Source organism: Chenopodium album, chromosome 17, assembly GCF_948465745.1.
Source record: "Chenopodium album chromosome 17, dcCheAlbu1.1, whole genome shotgun sequence".
NCBI classification, from domain to species: Eukaryota; Viridiplantae; Streptophyta; class Magnoliopsida; order Caryophyllales; family Amaranthaceae; genus Chenopodium; species Chenopodium album.
Window position 1 is genome coordinate 39,887,370 of NC_137850.1, and position 15,151 is coordinate 39,902,520.

General features: G+C 37.3%; 1 protein-coding gene across 5 annotated transcripts; it reads left to right on the forward strand.

The window, feature by feature from the left end:
- The first annotated feature begins 3,428 nt into the window (after nt 1-3,428).
- LOC145589675 (putative inactive ATP-dependent zinc metalloprotease FTSHI 2, chloroplastic) lies at nt 3,429-14,967 on the forward strand. Of its 5 annotated transcripts, none has more exons than XR_014101780.1 (13): nt 3,429-4,994; nt 8,018-8,190; nt 8,462-8,563; nt 8,669-8,833; nt 8,988-9,128; nt 10,945-11,103; nt 11,215-11,300; nt 11,934-12,012; nt 13,199-13,321; nt 13,527-13,583; nt 13,654-13,901; nt 14,379-14,407; nt 14,538-14,967. XR_014101780.1 is itself a non-coding variant. In XM_081646354.1 (13 exons), the coding sequence occupies exons 1-11, from the start codon at nt 3,677-3,679 to the stop codon at nt 13,864-13,866; spliced, it is 2,616 nt and encodes an 871-aa protein (XP_081502480.1). In that variant the 5' UTR covers nt 3,429-3,676; the 3' UTR covers nt 13,867-13,901; nt 14,397-14,407; nt 14,538-14,967. The 5 variants fall into 5 exon arrangements, 4 of the variants coding, with proteins under 4 accessions (XP_081502480.1, XP_081502477.1, XP_081502478.1 ...); XM_081646354.1 differs by having other exon boundaries at nt 14,397-14,407; XM_081646351.1 differs by having other exon boundaries at nt 14,379-14,967.
- The last annotated feature ends 184 nt before the right edge of the window (nt 14,968-15,151 follow it).

Genomic DNA, 15,151 nt, shown 5'->3' on the forward strand with positions numbered 1-15,151 from the left:
ACTGTTATGTACTCAAACTGAGGATTGCTAAGCTAGTGATGTATTCTGGTAGCCAGTCCTTTTATATTTCATTACTCTAGTGATTGTTGTAAATGTTGGGAAATTGGGATTAGTATTCTCAACTGAGAAAATATGAAGCAAATAGTAGCAGTGACTGAAGCTTCTTAATCTATGAATTATTGGCTTATGGAACAATATGTACTACTACTTTAACATGTTGTACCATTGATGAAAGTTATGTACTTCCTATTACAAAGGCTTGTTTTTTTTTAAGAAGAGAAATGATATTCATAAATTGTCCAATGTTATGTTTCTTGAGTTGAAGTACAATGTCTGGTGGAAATTGAAGTCTGGAGTAAAATCAAAGATGTTGATCATTGGGTTTGCTCGATATGTTGCCAACAGGTTTTAATAGTTAGAAGTGAGTTTGTAGTTAGTTTGCAATATATGTGAAAAATAAATACACTTGCTACTTTAAATTAGTGAAAAACTGAGCAAAGTTAGATTAAGTCTAAAATTTGAGCAAAGTTTGATCAAGTTACCTTAACATGCTCATGAACCAAGTTGGCTAGCATTTTTTTTAGCACAATGACTTGTTTACCTTGGTAATATTTTGTAGATTAGGGTAATTCACACTAAGATCATGTAACGAACTCTTAAAGCATTTCATTTTAGAACATGGTGTAACCATGCATGTAGGGCTATCAAAAGCTGACACCATACGACAACCCGACACGAAATAAGCGGGTTTGAGTCAAGAATTTTCGACCCATTTAAATAATTGGGTCGACACGAACACGACACGTAATTAAACGGGTTAGGTTTGAAATTTTCAACCCGAAACCGACACCCATAATCCGATTATGTAAATGGGTTAAACGACAAACCGTTAACACGAACCCGACGCACTAACCTGATTATTAAGTAGAAAAAGAAACCTGAATTATTTATTCTAAATTTTTTTTTTTTTGAAACATTATTCTAAACTTTGTACTGGTTGTAGAAAGCATTGTCGCTATACTTAAATTTTGGGGATTGTTTGCGGTTAAATTTGGCGGACAAATAATTTTTTTTTAACCTTTTTACATTTCAGTTTTCACTTTAGAGGATTCTAGATAGATCTAGCAATTCTGACCCAGATCTGATGACCCGACCCGAATGACCCGATCCATGACTCGAAATCGACCCGAAAATAGTGACCTGAAATTGACCCAAAACCCGAATCAACCCGACCCAACCCATACCCGACCCGAAGTGGAATTGACCCGACCTTAACCTGAAATGACCCGACCCAAAACGACCCGACCCGAAACCCGAAGTGACCCGAGACCCGAAGTTGACTCGATACCCAAAGTGACCCGACCTTTAACTTGAATTAATTGACCCAAATAGACTCGATACCCAAAGTGACCCGAACCAAAATTATCTTATACCTTAAATGACCAAAATCTATTTAAGTTAAAGATTTGACCTGAGCAATCGAAATAGAAAAAAACCGCAATCAAACTGACTTAATTTTTTTTTTATTAATTTGCAATGTGTAACAGTGTAAGTAATTTACATATTTTGAGCATTACTTTTCTCAATTCCTTCGGCCTTTTATCTCTATAAGTTATTAAAAAATCGTAAAAGATTGAATTTTAACGACTATTCTACAGAGTTTGTCCATAAGATTAATAAAATTAACTAAAACTCGAAATAAAAGTCACAATTCTCACAAGTCTAGAAAAAAAAAATAGTACAATAATAATGCGTGCATAATATAATGTTCAATACCAAATGAAATTACAAAATAATCTAAAGTCAAACAATTACTGAATTCCATGAAAAAAAGTAGCCTTAATAAATATAGTGAGTTTCTCGTCAAAAAATATATAAATATATACTACCTCCGTTTCATATTATTTTCAACGATTAGACATTTTTCCTCTTTACTTTATGTCAAATCGTTGTAAATAATATGAAACGGAGATAGTATATAGAGTTGAATTTAACCCAATGCATCGACCCGAATACGACCCGACCCGAAAATTGACCCGACCCGAAATGTTGACCCGAAACCCGACCCGACCCGATTATCAGTTGACCCGAAATCAACCCGAAACCTGACCCGACCCGAACTTGACCCGATAACGTTTTGACCCGACCCGAAATGACCCGACCCGAAATGACCCGACCCATACCCGACCTAAATGACCCATTTGCTAGGTCTAATTCTAGATAGTACTCAGTTACTCTTTATTTAAGACTTTCACGATTTCACCCTGCTTCAATTCATCAAAACTAACGCCATCTTCTACCTCCTAATATCCTTCATAATTTTTCTTTAATTTTCACTAAAAAGTAAATATTCTCTAATCTCCTCCTCTTGGTAAATCAGTGGGCACAACCATTTATCAGTAAGGTAATCTTCATCTTACACAGTGGCCAAAATCAGTAGCTTTAATCTCTTGTAGTATCGTTAATGATGTACGTCTTTTTAATTATTATGTTGAATATTAATTAGTTTATTATATATTATATGGGTGAAAAGGTTACCCGGGTAACCCGTTTAATAAATGGGTTAGGTTTGGGTCAAGGGTTTTTCAACCTGTTTAATGTTGACACGAACACGAACACGATACGACACGTTTGACAGCCCTACATGCATGTTGCATTGTTGCACATTCATATTGAGAGTGTGCACACCTTTAATATTATATAATACTCGTTTTGTCCTATTTAGTTAAAACACTTTAACTGACACAAAGTTTTAACTTTTAAGCAAATTTATAACTTATTCACATTATTTTATTGTATGATATTCTCTCTGTTTCTAAAAGTTTTCTAAAGAAAAAAAAAGGTGGAGTTTTGAAATCACACTATGATCATGTAGCAAACTCCTTAAGCATTTCATTTTACCATATGATGTCACCATGCATGTTGCCAATTCATATTGTGAGTGTGCACACTTTTAATCATTTATTGTTGTTCCTATTTAGTTGACACAGTTTAACTAACACAAAGTTCTAAGCAAATTTCATTAAATTACTCGCATTATTTTATTGTATAATATTCTCTCTGTTTTTAAAAGTTCTTTTAAAAAAAAAGAAAATGTCTGGAGTTTTCGAACCTTTAGGGGAGGAACGCTTATCCCCGACGTTTCCATCTTGGATATTCGAAAATCCCAAACGGTTTACCTCAATCCAAATTTTATTTTAAAAAGTGATCTGATTTTAATGCCTGTGATGACTAGCCCTTGGCTAGTGGGGGTTGGTGACTTGGTGGTGGTTTGTTGGGAGGAGAAAATACTAGAGTGAGTAAAAAAGCACGTAAAGGTAAATTTGTGCAGTAATGTCATACGGGCGTTACCGGTAAAACACGGGTGACGTTTAAAATCTTCAGCCCATGGAAAAAGAAATACTCGTAGACTCGTAGTTTAATTTTTGGATTTGGCTATCTCATTTTTTTCTGCAACGCCAATCTCCAACACCTCCTGTTTTAGTCAGGGCAGTGTTTCTCTCACTCAAGAAGCTATGCTTTCCTAAGCAGATGAAAACTATCTGAAACTTCAATTTCACCAATGCATGCTGCACCAATTTGCAATTACTTGGGCGCGCCTCAATCAAGTTTGTGTTCCTTTCTCTCAATTGTATTTCATTCTTGTTAATTAGTAGTATAATTATTTGTAAATTTCATGGCTTTAATTAAACACCCATTTCCCTTGTTTAATTTTCCATCAAAATCCCAAAAACATAATTGCCCATTTCATGTACACCCTAGAATTTCATGTCAATTGTCTAAAAACTCACAAGATGATGACGAGAACAAGAAAACCAATAATGGGTTGGAACTCCTTAAGTTGTCTGTCACTCTAACAGTGATTTCAACTGCGCTGCCACAACCGGCTGTGGCGGCAAAAGTATCCGAAAAGAAGCGTAGTGCTAAGAAAACAGTAGAAGCATTGACCCCAGAACAGTTTAAATCATGGTCTCAGGGTTTGCCTGTAGTTAGAGATAGGTTACCCTTTACTGAGGTATTGAATTTGATGGAGGAGGGTAAGCTTAAGCATGTAATTAAGCCTACTAGTGCTGCATTGAGGCGAAAACCCGAGTGGGTTTTGGTTGTTTTGGATGATTCTAGGGTTTTCAGGACTGTGTTGCCCTCTTCTGAGGGTAATCCTAACTTTTGGAGTAAATGGGATGAGTTGAAGATTGATTCATTTTGTGTGAATGCATATAGTCCACCGGTTAAGAAGCCAGAGATTCCTTCTCCATATTTGGGATTCTTGTCGAAGGTACCCTTTTGGGCGATCAATACGTTTTTTAAAACAAGGCCGCAATCGAAGAAGGCTTTAGAGTTGAAGAAGATGAGGGAGGAGTTGAAGAAGCAGAGAAAAGAGGACATGAAGGCAATGAGGGAGGAGAGGGAGATGATGGAGAAGATGGTGAAACAGCAGAAGAAGATTGAGGAGAGAACCAAGAGAAGGGAGTTGCAGAAGATGAAGCACGAACAGTCATTGCGTCAGGCTCGGAAGAATTATAGAGAAATGGGTTATATATGGATTTCTTTGGCTAGAGACAAAAATGTGGCTACTGCCCTTGGGGTTGTCTTCTTTATCATATTCTACCGGACAGTTGTTCTTAATTATAGGAAGCAAAGGAAGGATTATGAGGACAGAATAAAGATTGAGAAAGCCGAGGCAGAGGAAAGGAAGAAGATGAGGGAGCTAGAGAGGAAAATGCAAGGATTGGAGGGTGAAGATGAAGAAGGAGAAGAAGAGGGGAAGGGTGGTGAGCAAAACGCTTACATGAAGATGGCTTCACAGTTCATGAAGTCTGGTGCTCGTGTTCGTCGAGCACGCCATAAAAGGCCACCTCAATTTTTGGAGAGAGATGTAGATGTGAAGTTTTCAGATGTTGCTGGGCTTGGTAAAATACGAATTGAGCTGGAAGAGATTGTTAAATTTTTCACACATGCAGAAATGTATCGCAGAAGAGGAGTGAAGATACCAGGTCTGATTTCTGCAAATTTCTTATGTCTTCCATTTTATATATACCTGAATTTTGTTGTTGCCAAAAGCCATGTACTGGAAACTGGGTCTGTTGACTAAATCAGTTTTGCAGTGCCTCTTTTCTCTGTACCTCCTTTGGCTAATAACTTAGATTGCATTTCTCATATTTACTGAAAAATTACAAAACAAGGTCCTGTAATCCTTCCTCACACGCTGTGTGAAAGATCTTCATCTTCACCTGGATATGAGTCATATGACTGCTATTGCATAAATAGCTTGCGCTGTCATTTAACTTGTTTCTGTGCCTGTCAGTAAAAGACTAAAAGCTTCTGGTTAAAGGTTTGTGGCAACAAGTGGAAGTGACAGCATTTTTATTTTATTTTGGGTATTGTTATATGAGAACAGGCAGTGATGTTCTTTAGAGAAATTCAAAAGAGAGGCCTCAATAAGAAATTTTGTAGACAACTAGTAGGTGTTAAACGTATACCCCCTCAAGAGTTCTTTGAGATGGCCTTGTGAAGGAAATTGTGGCGCTTTATGTTTTGTCTAGCAGACCCCAAGCAGTTGATGTTCAACTTTCCTCTCTCCTTTGCCACCAGTTGTATCACTTGTATGTCTTTACGGTTTACATCCTAGTTGTTTTGGCCTTTCTTCCTTCTTTTCTCAGCTATTCTTTCCTTGTATAGCTGTTCTTCCTTTGTTTGCTTTATATTTATAACTTTATGGTCTGAAGTGCTTTATTCACTATCTAGAATTCTAGTTAATAAATACAATATCATCATCAATACTAGCAATCCACTAACTAAAATGCTCCTTTTCCACTGATCCATCCCCTCATGTTGATGTGTCCCTTTCTGAAAATATATGACTAGCATTTACACTGGCAGCACTTCTTATTCAGCTATTTTGTTTAGGAGGGCACACTGGTTATTCAGAAAGAGGGGGGTGGGGTCTTTGCATCTTCACTTCCCACCTGATTTACTACTAACTCTCTTTCAAATTTCTTTTAATACATTGTGAATCCATAGCCTTATGCAATTCGGAGGAGACGATTTTCTGAGTGGATTTAGATAACGTTAATTACACCTGCTGCTCTTATTAAAATGAGTTTTCTGATTGTTAGATGCAGTCAGCATATGTTTTTCTGTATCTTCCTAGAGTGCCAGACATACATTAACGGTGAAATGTGAAACTAGCCCTTTAGAGTCTATAGCGGCAGAAATGCATCTAATTTCTAAGCAAGCCTGTTGAGTAGAGTCCAAAGTGGTGCTATAAACACTGCCTTTTCCACTATTTTTTTATGACTAAAAGCTTGGTTAGAACTTAGATCTGCCATTATTCTCCCAACTTATCACATGATAGAAAAAAAAGCTGCCCACCACAGTATCTTCCACCTCTTATTCTTCACATGAACAGAAAAAAAAGGGAAAATATAATACTCCACAAGATAGGTCCAAAAGTTTTCTTTTTCTTTTTCTGAGGAGTTTTTCCTTTATCCAGGCTTTAAATCTCTCTGAGATCATTTAAGGGGGTTTTAGAAGATCCCATATCTCAGCTATAGGGAAGTGTTTCATTGGTTCAGATATATGTGGGCAAAAGCTACAGTTAGTATTGAAATCAGGGATCCCGTTAGCAATGGTTTGAGCAGTAGGATTTCTGCTCCAATTTTGGGGTGTCCAGGAGATACCCATACCCATTCCCGCTCATCCCTGCTGAGTGCTTACAGTCTAACACCATTATCTTTGATTGAGTGGTGCATTTCAAGGAAAATAGACCTTTGGAGACTAATTAGAGGATGTCTTGGTTTTGAGAGGTGACTTGGACATGATGTTCTTTATACTCTGAAGAAATCCTAGAAATTTTCATGGACATATAACAGGTAGCCACGCAGGCTTTCATCTTATTTGGATAATCCCAGTCTAGTTACCATTTCGTTGTATGCGCTTGTATCTTCCTTATTCGTTCCCCAGAATCCATTGTAAGCTCTTAAAGAAGAATTTGAACCCTTGTCAGTGCTTTTCAATGTATTGGAAGTCTTGTTGAAACTCCTGGGTTCATAATTTTCATTTCAATAGTTATCTTTGAGAAATTTTGTGTGCCTGAGTTTTATCAGCTTCAAGTCACGACTTTGCCAGACCAGATTGTTAGGTCTTTGCACTAGTGGAGCCCTAATCTCCCTTTTATTTTATTGGTTTGCAAATATGTCCCCTGGAAATCCAGTGAAATTTTCTTTCCATTTGTATATCAACACCTATATAATCTACCAGAAATTCTATCAAGATTATTCATGATTGGTCTAAGTTGATTGTATTGAGGAATTGATTGGAGAAGTGATTTGGTATGCTTTTCAGCCTTTGACCAGCATTTTGACTTCCAAGATGAAGTTATGCTGGTTTTGGGTGGGTTTTTTTTTTTTTTTTTTTTTTTTTTTTTTTTTTTTTTTTTTAATTTAAGAGGGATACTTGAGTAAGTTTTAAGTCTTCACATTCCTTGAAGTTATCAATTTTAGTTTGGGAGGAATTTGAGGAGGAAGTTGTTTTACTCATTGAGGCATTCATTTTTTGGCTAGACTTCATAAAACAGGGGTCGAGATTTCACTTACTGCCAAACTGCATCTGAATCTTAAATTTCGCTTCCCCTAACAGAAAGAAGTTATCCGCAAACATAAATGCAATACTTCCTGACCACGCTTTGTAAAAGATAAATGCTTTTAAGTTAAAGAGTCTTTCCATACAGAGATTAAAGACTTCTGGTGTTAGAATTACTCTGTGTCTTATTCTTCAAGATGCCTTAATTTCCTGAGGAGGACTTCCATAATTGCGTTTATGATTTCCTAGGAGATATTCGATGGAAAGTATATAAAATATACGAGTTATGAATAAAATGTTACCATATCACTTAAACCTCCCGGTACCAAATAAAACATTTGTTGTTTGTCCTTGGTGTCAGTTTCAATTGTTTAGTCATTTTATTTCACGTTGTTTCTTTTGTTTGTTAATAAATTGCTGCATCAACTTCTTGAAGGTGGGATTCTTCTTTGTGGACCCCCTGGAGTTGGGAAGACACTGTTAGCAAAGGCTGTGGCTGGTGAAGCTGGTGTAAACTTCTTCTCTATATCTGCCTCTCAATTTGTGGAGATATACGTTGGTGTTGGTGCTTCTCGTGTTAGAGCACTTTACCAAGAAGCAAGAGATAATGTAAGTACATCTTTGTTACTTAAAGTCATACTTAAACTGAAGGTCCTTATTTTATCTGGATTCTCCCAGAATGTGTTCTAGTACTAGCGTAAAACATGTTGACAGTTTTCATCCTCTTTTGTTATTATAAAAACTTTGTCTTCGTATTCTTACTAAGTTCTCATTTTATATGTCTCGTGCTCATCTTTTCTGTTATAAGTGAGCAAGATTCGCAAAAGATTGAAAGATGAGCTAACAGTAACATGTCTGTAATGGTTTGGGACTTGGATAGGCTCCAGCTGTTGTCTTTATTGATGAATTGGATGCTGTTGGGAGGGAGCGCGGTCTCATAAAAGGTTCAGGTGGACAAGAGCGTGATGCTACTCTAAATCAGGTTTAGTTATCTTGTTCCACTTCCATGATGTTTGTTGAAGCAGAGACATGGAACTTTTCATGATATAGTTAGTTATTTATCTTCCTTTTTTTATATCAATGACAGCTCCTTGTGTGCTTGGATGGGTTTGAAGGCAGAGGGGAAGTGATAACTATTGCTTCGACAAATAGACCAGACATTTTAGATCCAGCACTTGTTAGGCCTGGTAGGTTTGACAGGAAGATACATATTCCAAAACCTAGTCTTCAAGGGCGTATCGAAATTCTAAAGGTGCATCAGCTTTATTTTCGTATGTATTCATAAGCCAGATAATGTCAATCAAATCTATTTAGACAACGAGTGGCAGTTTTAAAGCCGTTTGCCCTCTTGGAATAACCTTCTCCCCTTAACATCTACTTACTATTCTTATGTCTTCTGGACTTAGGTTCATGCTCGCAAGAAACCAATGGCAGAGGATGTGGACTATATGGCTGTTGCTAGTATGACTGATGGTATGGTAGGGGCAGAGCTTGCAAATATTATTGAGGTTGCTGCTATCAGTATGTTGCGTGATAGCAGAAGTGAGGTAATTTTATTCTTGGAAGCATTGGACTTTGATGGCTCATATTTTCCTTGCCAGTGAAAGTTTGCAGAAATGTGAATAAAGTTCAGTTCTTTTATGAAACATTTCTTGAAAATTAGACACTAACTTCAAATACTGATTTGTTAGTTATTATAAAGTGAAGAAAATTTTATTATCCCATTGCCCTCCCTTTTTTTCCCTCCGCCCGAATAAAAATATAAAAGAAAAAATCCATCACTCACCTATTTTGGAATACAGTCTTTTGCTTTCATGGCAACTGTATCACCCGTGTACATTCCCCCTTGTAAAATTATTGGATTTCCCTATGTTTTAAGTCTGCATCAAAGTTAACTGGATTTACTTGACAGCATTACCACCATATTTCGTTGTTAAATTCAAGATCAGTAAGAATGAAAGCAAAATTGAGAGGCACTTCCATGTTCCAATCTGTTTGGTTAACCTAAACTTGAGAATTTTGGATCTAGGTTTAGCCTTTTTTAATATGAAAAGGCATATGACAAGGTGCCAAGAGAGATACTTTGGTGGGCAATGTTGAAGAAAGGTATCCCACGAAGGTATGTAGACCTAGTTAAGGATATGTATCGGGATGTGTCAACAAATGTGAGAACATGCGGAGGGTTGACAAAAGATTTCCCTATTACAATCGGATTGCATCAAGGGTCTGCATTAAGCCCTTTTCTTTTTGCAACGGTTCTAGATGAATTAACTAGACCATTTCAAGATGAGGTTCCATGGTGTATGTTGTTCGCGGATGATATCGTTTTGGTGGATGAGACTAAGGACGGGGTTAATGTTAAGTTGGAGCAATGGAGGCAAAGGTTGGAATCTAGAGGGTTTAAGCTAAGTCGGAGTAAGACTGAATATTTGGTATGTCGTTTTGGCACTCAGAGGGGGACAAGCAATGAAGTGGTGAGTTTGGATGGAAAGGATTTGACCATGAGTGAATGTTTTAAGTATCTTGGGTCGATCATCCAGAAGAATGGTGACATTGATCAAGACGTAACCCACAGAATTAAGTCAGGGTGGCTTAAATGGAGAGCGGCCACGGGAGTGTTATGCGACCGCAGCATTCCCCTACAAGCATTCCCCTACAGTTGAAGGGAAAATTCTACAGGACTGCCATAAGACCAGTGTTGCTCTATGGTACAGAATGTTGGGCTTCTAAGAAAGAGCATATTAAAAAGATGGAGGTTACGGAAATGCGCATGTTAAGGTGGATGTGTGGAAACACTTTAAGAGATAGAATCAGAAATGAGGTTATTCGCAAGAAAGTAGGTGTGGCAGACATTGCAGATAAATTAAGGGAAAATCGTCTGCGTTGGTTTGGACATGTAAGACGGAGACCCGTGGGTGCACCGGTGCGAAGAGTGGAAGAGTGGGATCATGGAGGGATTAAACGAGGAAGAGGGAGACCAAAAATGACTTGGTTGGAAGGAGTGAGGAAGGATATGAAGTGCATGGATTTACGTGAGGATGAAGTTTTGGATCGTAAGGGATGGAGGAGAAAGATTTATGTTGATGACTACACGGAATAATCATATTTGGTTCATGTTAGCCGACCCCACTTTTGGGATTAAGGCTTTGATTGATTGATTGATTGAATATGAAAAGGATATGCATCAATTATTTATTTAAACCCAAAGTGCACTGACTTAGTTGACTAGATTGACTTGAATGCACCTCTCCTAGTAACCTCCATTAAAATGTTACCAAGGTAGTGCTTGGCCACCTGCCCCAATGAAGTTGGTCACTCTCTAGATCTATAATCATTAGTCATGATTTTCGTTGCGGTATGCAGATAACAACGGATGACTTGTTACAAGCTGCACAAATGGAAGAAAGAGGAATGCTTGACAGGAAGGAGAGGAGTCCTGAAATGTGGAAGCGTGTAGCTCTCAATGAAGCAGCACAAGCTATAGCAGCTGTGAACTTTCCTGATCTTAGAAACATAGAATTTGTATGATCCTATCCTGGCTTTGTTTTCATCATTTTTCAAATATTATTCTCATTGATGAAGTTGTCTTCTCTGTCATGATATTGTATTTAAATTTTAAATCTTTCCTGGCAGGTAAATATTGCTCCTAGGGCTGGCAGGGAACTTGGTTATGTTCGTTCTAAAATTGATCATATCAAATTTAAGGAGGGAATGCTAAGGTAGGTTTCCTTCACTACCACTATTCTGTAGTCATGGTTGTCCTTTCTGTATTTGGTATACAAGTAATACAATAGTGTACAACAACAGATCAGCAAATGTAGATCTTACTGTTGACAGTATAGAAAGATGTGGGTATACCTAGCTTTATACGAGGCTGTTTCTCAGATTCAACGTAAAAGAAATGTTGATGAAAGAAAACAATGATGGGCAGATAGTAACAAATTTATGGTAAGAACTAAGAAGTGTAGTGAGTAGTAGAACATAGATCTACAACCAAAGCATGAAAGCCAGAGAAAGGACCTATCTTGAGTTGAAACCCTTAATCTATAAGACACTGTCTGGTTATGTATGTCTTTTGTCAGTTCTGGACTTTTGGTACTGCCTATCTTGATATGTATCTTCAATACAGCCATATCCTGGAATAAGCAGTTAGAACAATGAGAAATAAATAGTACTCCGTTATACAAAATTCATTTTGTGCATTTACGTGCAACTCACAAGCAAGCAGGTGTCACAACTTATAGCACATCTGACCTTCATTCATGGTGCCTTCAGATGCATATAGCTGACTTCAGAGTTGCAGTCTGCATTCAAAGAATGTACTCACCTTCTCTGTTATCTTCTTTATGCAGCCGGCAGTCTCTTTTGGATCACATTACAGTTCAGCTAGCATCTCGAGCAGCTGATGAGATATGGTATGGTGAAGACCAGGTGAGGGAAAATTAGCATGACTTGTGTGATGTTTCTGAAATATCAAAATTCAAAAATATTCCTGCATTTTTCTAGGTTGTTGTTTAAGTCTGTAGATTGTAGACTGCTACTCTTGTAGCCCATCTATGCTTATTATCGTTATGTCTTTACTGTGAGGCTGTGATTATAGTAAGAAGTAAAGGTTAAGTTAGCAAGACTTAATTCAGTGTCCCATAGTTAAAAAGCTTCCTATCTGCAACTCATTTACTACTTTTCTCTTGTTTCATGATATGATGTTCAAGTGGCATGCTTGCTGTATCATAGATTAACTCCAAATCCATATAAAGTTTCCAGCCCAAGTTAGTCTGTATAGTACTTTATTTGACGAAAGCCTCTTATTTCAGCAAATAGACATTTGTTAAATACAAATTTTTGATGGAGCATTATGCTGTGAGAAAATAATTAGCTTTCTTGGTAAAGCTAATTATGGGGGATTTGCTGTTGGATGGCAAATAGACTCTAGATACTCTAAACTTGCAGTGCAGTCTTGTATACTTAAGATTATAAAAGGTTCTGGAATTTAGTGATTTGCTATGGTTTAGCCTGTCTGCACTATACTTACTTAAAATTAAGTGTGAGACTTGAGATATGGCACAAATCTGAAAACACTGCTGGGAAAGTGAGAGGTTCTTTGAGTCACCAGGCCATTGATAGGTTGACGGGAACATTGCTAATGTATTTCTTCTATTCTTTTCTTCATGAATGTCAGTCTCTTTCTGAACTTCTAGTTTTGTACATCTGATGAATGTTAATATGTGTTGGTGCATGGATGATACTGCTTAATACCCCTATTTCTCAATCCACTGGACTTCAAATCAAATTCCCAACAAGGGTAATGTTTGCATTAGTAAAATAATTATAGAAAAAAAGGGCAAGGGAAGAAGGGTTTTTTCTTTTTTTTTTTTTTTTAAGCTACAAAGGCATTACAAATTACAAAGGGGGGAGGGGGTTTGAACCTGTGACCTAACGTACACAAGCCCTCGGTTTGGCAAGAGAAGAAGATGATGTGGTAGAGTATTGTTATAAAAAAATCTGGTGTCTGGTTTATTATGTTTATCCTTCTTGATATCTGCTTGCTAGCTTACTAACTTTTGTTTCTTCTGCCCTCCTTGGTAGAGATGACTCTAACTGCACTGAACTCTTGCAGTTGAGCACTATATGGGCTGAAACAGCCGATAATGCCCGGTCAGCAGCTCGTACTTTTGTTCTTGGTGGCCTGTCCGAAAAACATCATGGTTTAAACAACTTCTGGGTTTCTGAAAAAATTGATGTAAGCATTCCCAACAGTTGCTAATTACTTTTTGACTCAAGCTCATTTTTTACCAGTGTATGTTGAACCATATAAAATTGAGACCAGGTCCCAACTTTTAACTTGCTTTACTTTTTCTTTTTTTTTTTTTTAAAGGGATAACCTGCTTATTCCTGTTTTTGGTATATGTGTCTAATGGTTTGATTAATACATTGCCAATTATCAGGACATTGATCTGGAGGCACTAAGGATAGTCAACTTATGTTATGAGCGTGTTAAGAAGGTACAGTAGATGAGTGTTGATGGTGTTATCTGTTGGCTGGTTCTATTGTATGACTGTTTGTTCTTGTCAGATCTTGCAACGTAACCGGAAGCTTGTGGATGTTGTGGTTGACGTACTCATTCAAAAGAAAAGTTTGGCAAAGAAAGAATTTTTTGACCTTGTTGAGATGCATGGGTCTCTCGAACCCATGGCACCAAGTATTCTTGATATCAGAGCTGAGAAACGTAAGCTGCTCCAAGAAACGATTACAAATCAGAAAGCTGCTATTGCAAGCAAAGTTTAAGTGAGAAACTTATAGGACCTTCTGTCTGCTTTCAGGTGATTATTTTTTTCGACCATTTCTTGTCATCATGGAATTCTATTGTTTCCTTTGATCATTTATCTTTCAAGGGTCAATGAAAAACAACCTTTCTTTTTTCTGGGGGATAAAGTACATCAGACCCATCTGGCCCTATGTACCCGATCTCCAGCCCAGGGAAGATTACTGGCTGGCTCATTTTGTTCTGAAAATTAATGATGAAAAAGAAAAAGAAATTCGATCGTCTTTTAGAAGATTGCTTAGTTGCCAACATTTTCCCATCTATCATCTTAGTTTTAGTTGTAATCTACGGAGTACTTGTGTACGAGTATATAAAATGAGAACATAGTATTTCAGTTGGTTATGTACTATATTTATTACTTAGTTGTTAGTATTATGCTGTTCAAAGGAAATATGACTGTTGCATTTTGTTTGCATTAAGCTGTGCGTAACTGGCTGAACTGAGACTGAAAGTTACATTTTTTTTTAATACTCAGTAAACCTGTTCTCGGCAGGATTGGAGGAGGTGATCTTTGGATCTCTAAATCTCTTGCTTGTTTGCTTGAGCAGTATTGGATGGTTGTCATCAAATTTGGAGCGCTGGACCATGCTTGTGTGATGCTCCTATCTAAATGCCTTATTGTCAGTTGCTGCAGGACATGCACTTCGCCGTCCATGGACTTTCTACTGCAGCTTCAGCGGGGATGCCTTGCTCCTGGTTTGAAAGAGTGGATGCTGGTCAACTGCAGATAGACGGGCAGCAAAAACGTCGTCAGATTTTTCAAAACTTCAAATTTTGCCTTTTGTATATGAAACTGTTAGAGCTTCTAGTTTTTTGACCCTTCAGAGGATATAGGACGTGTTTTCTTTTTGTTTCTCTTTTTGACCTATTGATGATGATATTGCTGTAATCCCTTGGGAAGTCAAATAAATCCATCTAAAATTTTAGTTTTGTAATATCAGCAACATTGCAATTTATTTTTTCTTTTCATAATTCGAGTTTGTAACACTTGTAAAAAAGAAAGTTTTTGGTGTGGTGAACCCCTTTTGTTTATATGGACCTAATTTTGGGGTGTGTAGTGTGTTCGCGTTGTGCAAATAACTTCTGTAATAGAAAGAACTACTAATTTTAAATATTAGCCTTCTTGAAAGTACTGTGAAACACTAGCATTTATTTTATGGGATAGTTGAGCTTGCCATGGCACAGCAAATGGGCTACAAACAAACCTCTTATGAATGTGGTAACTTAAGCTACCCCAGAATCCCGGGT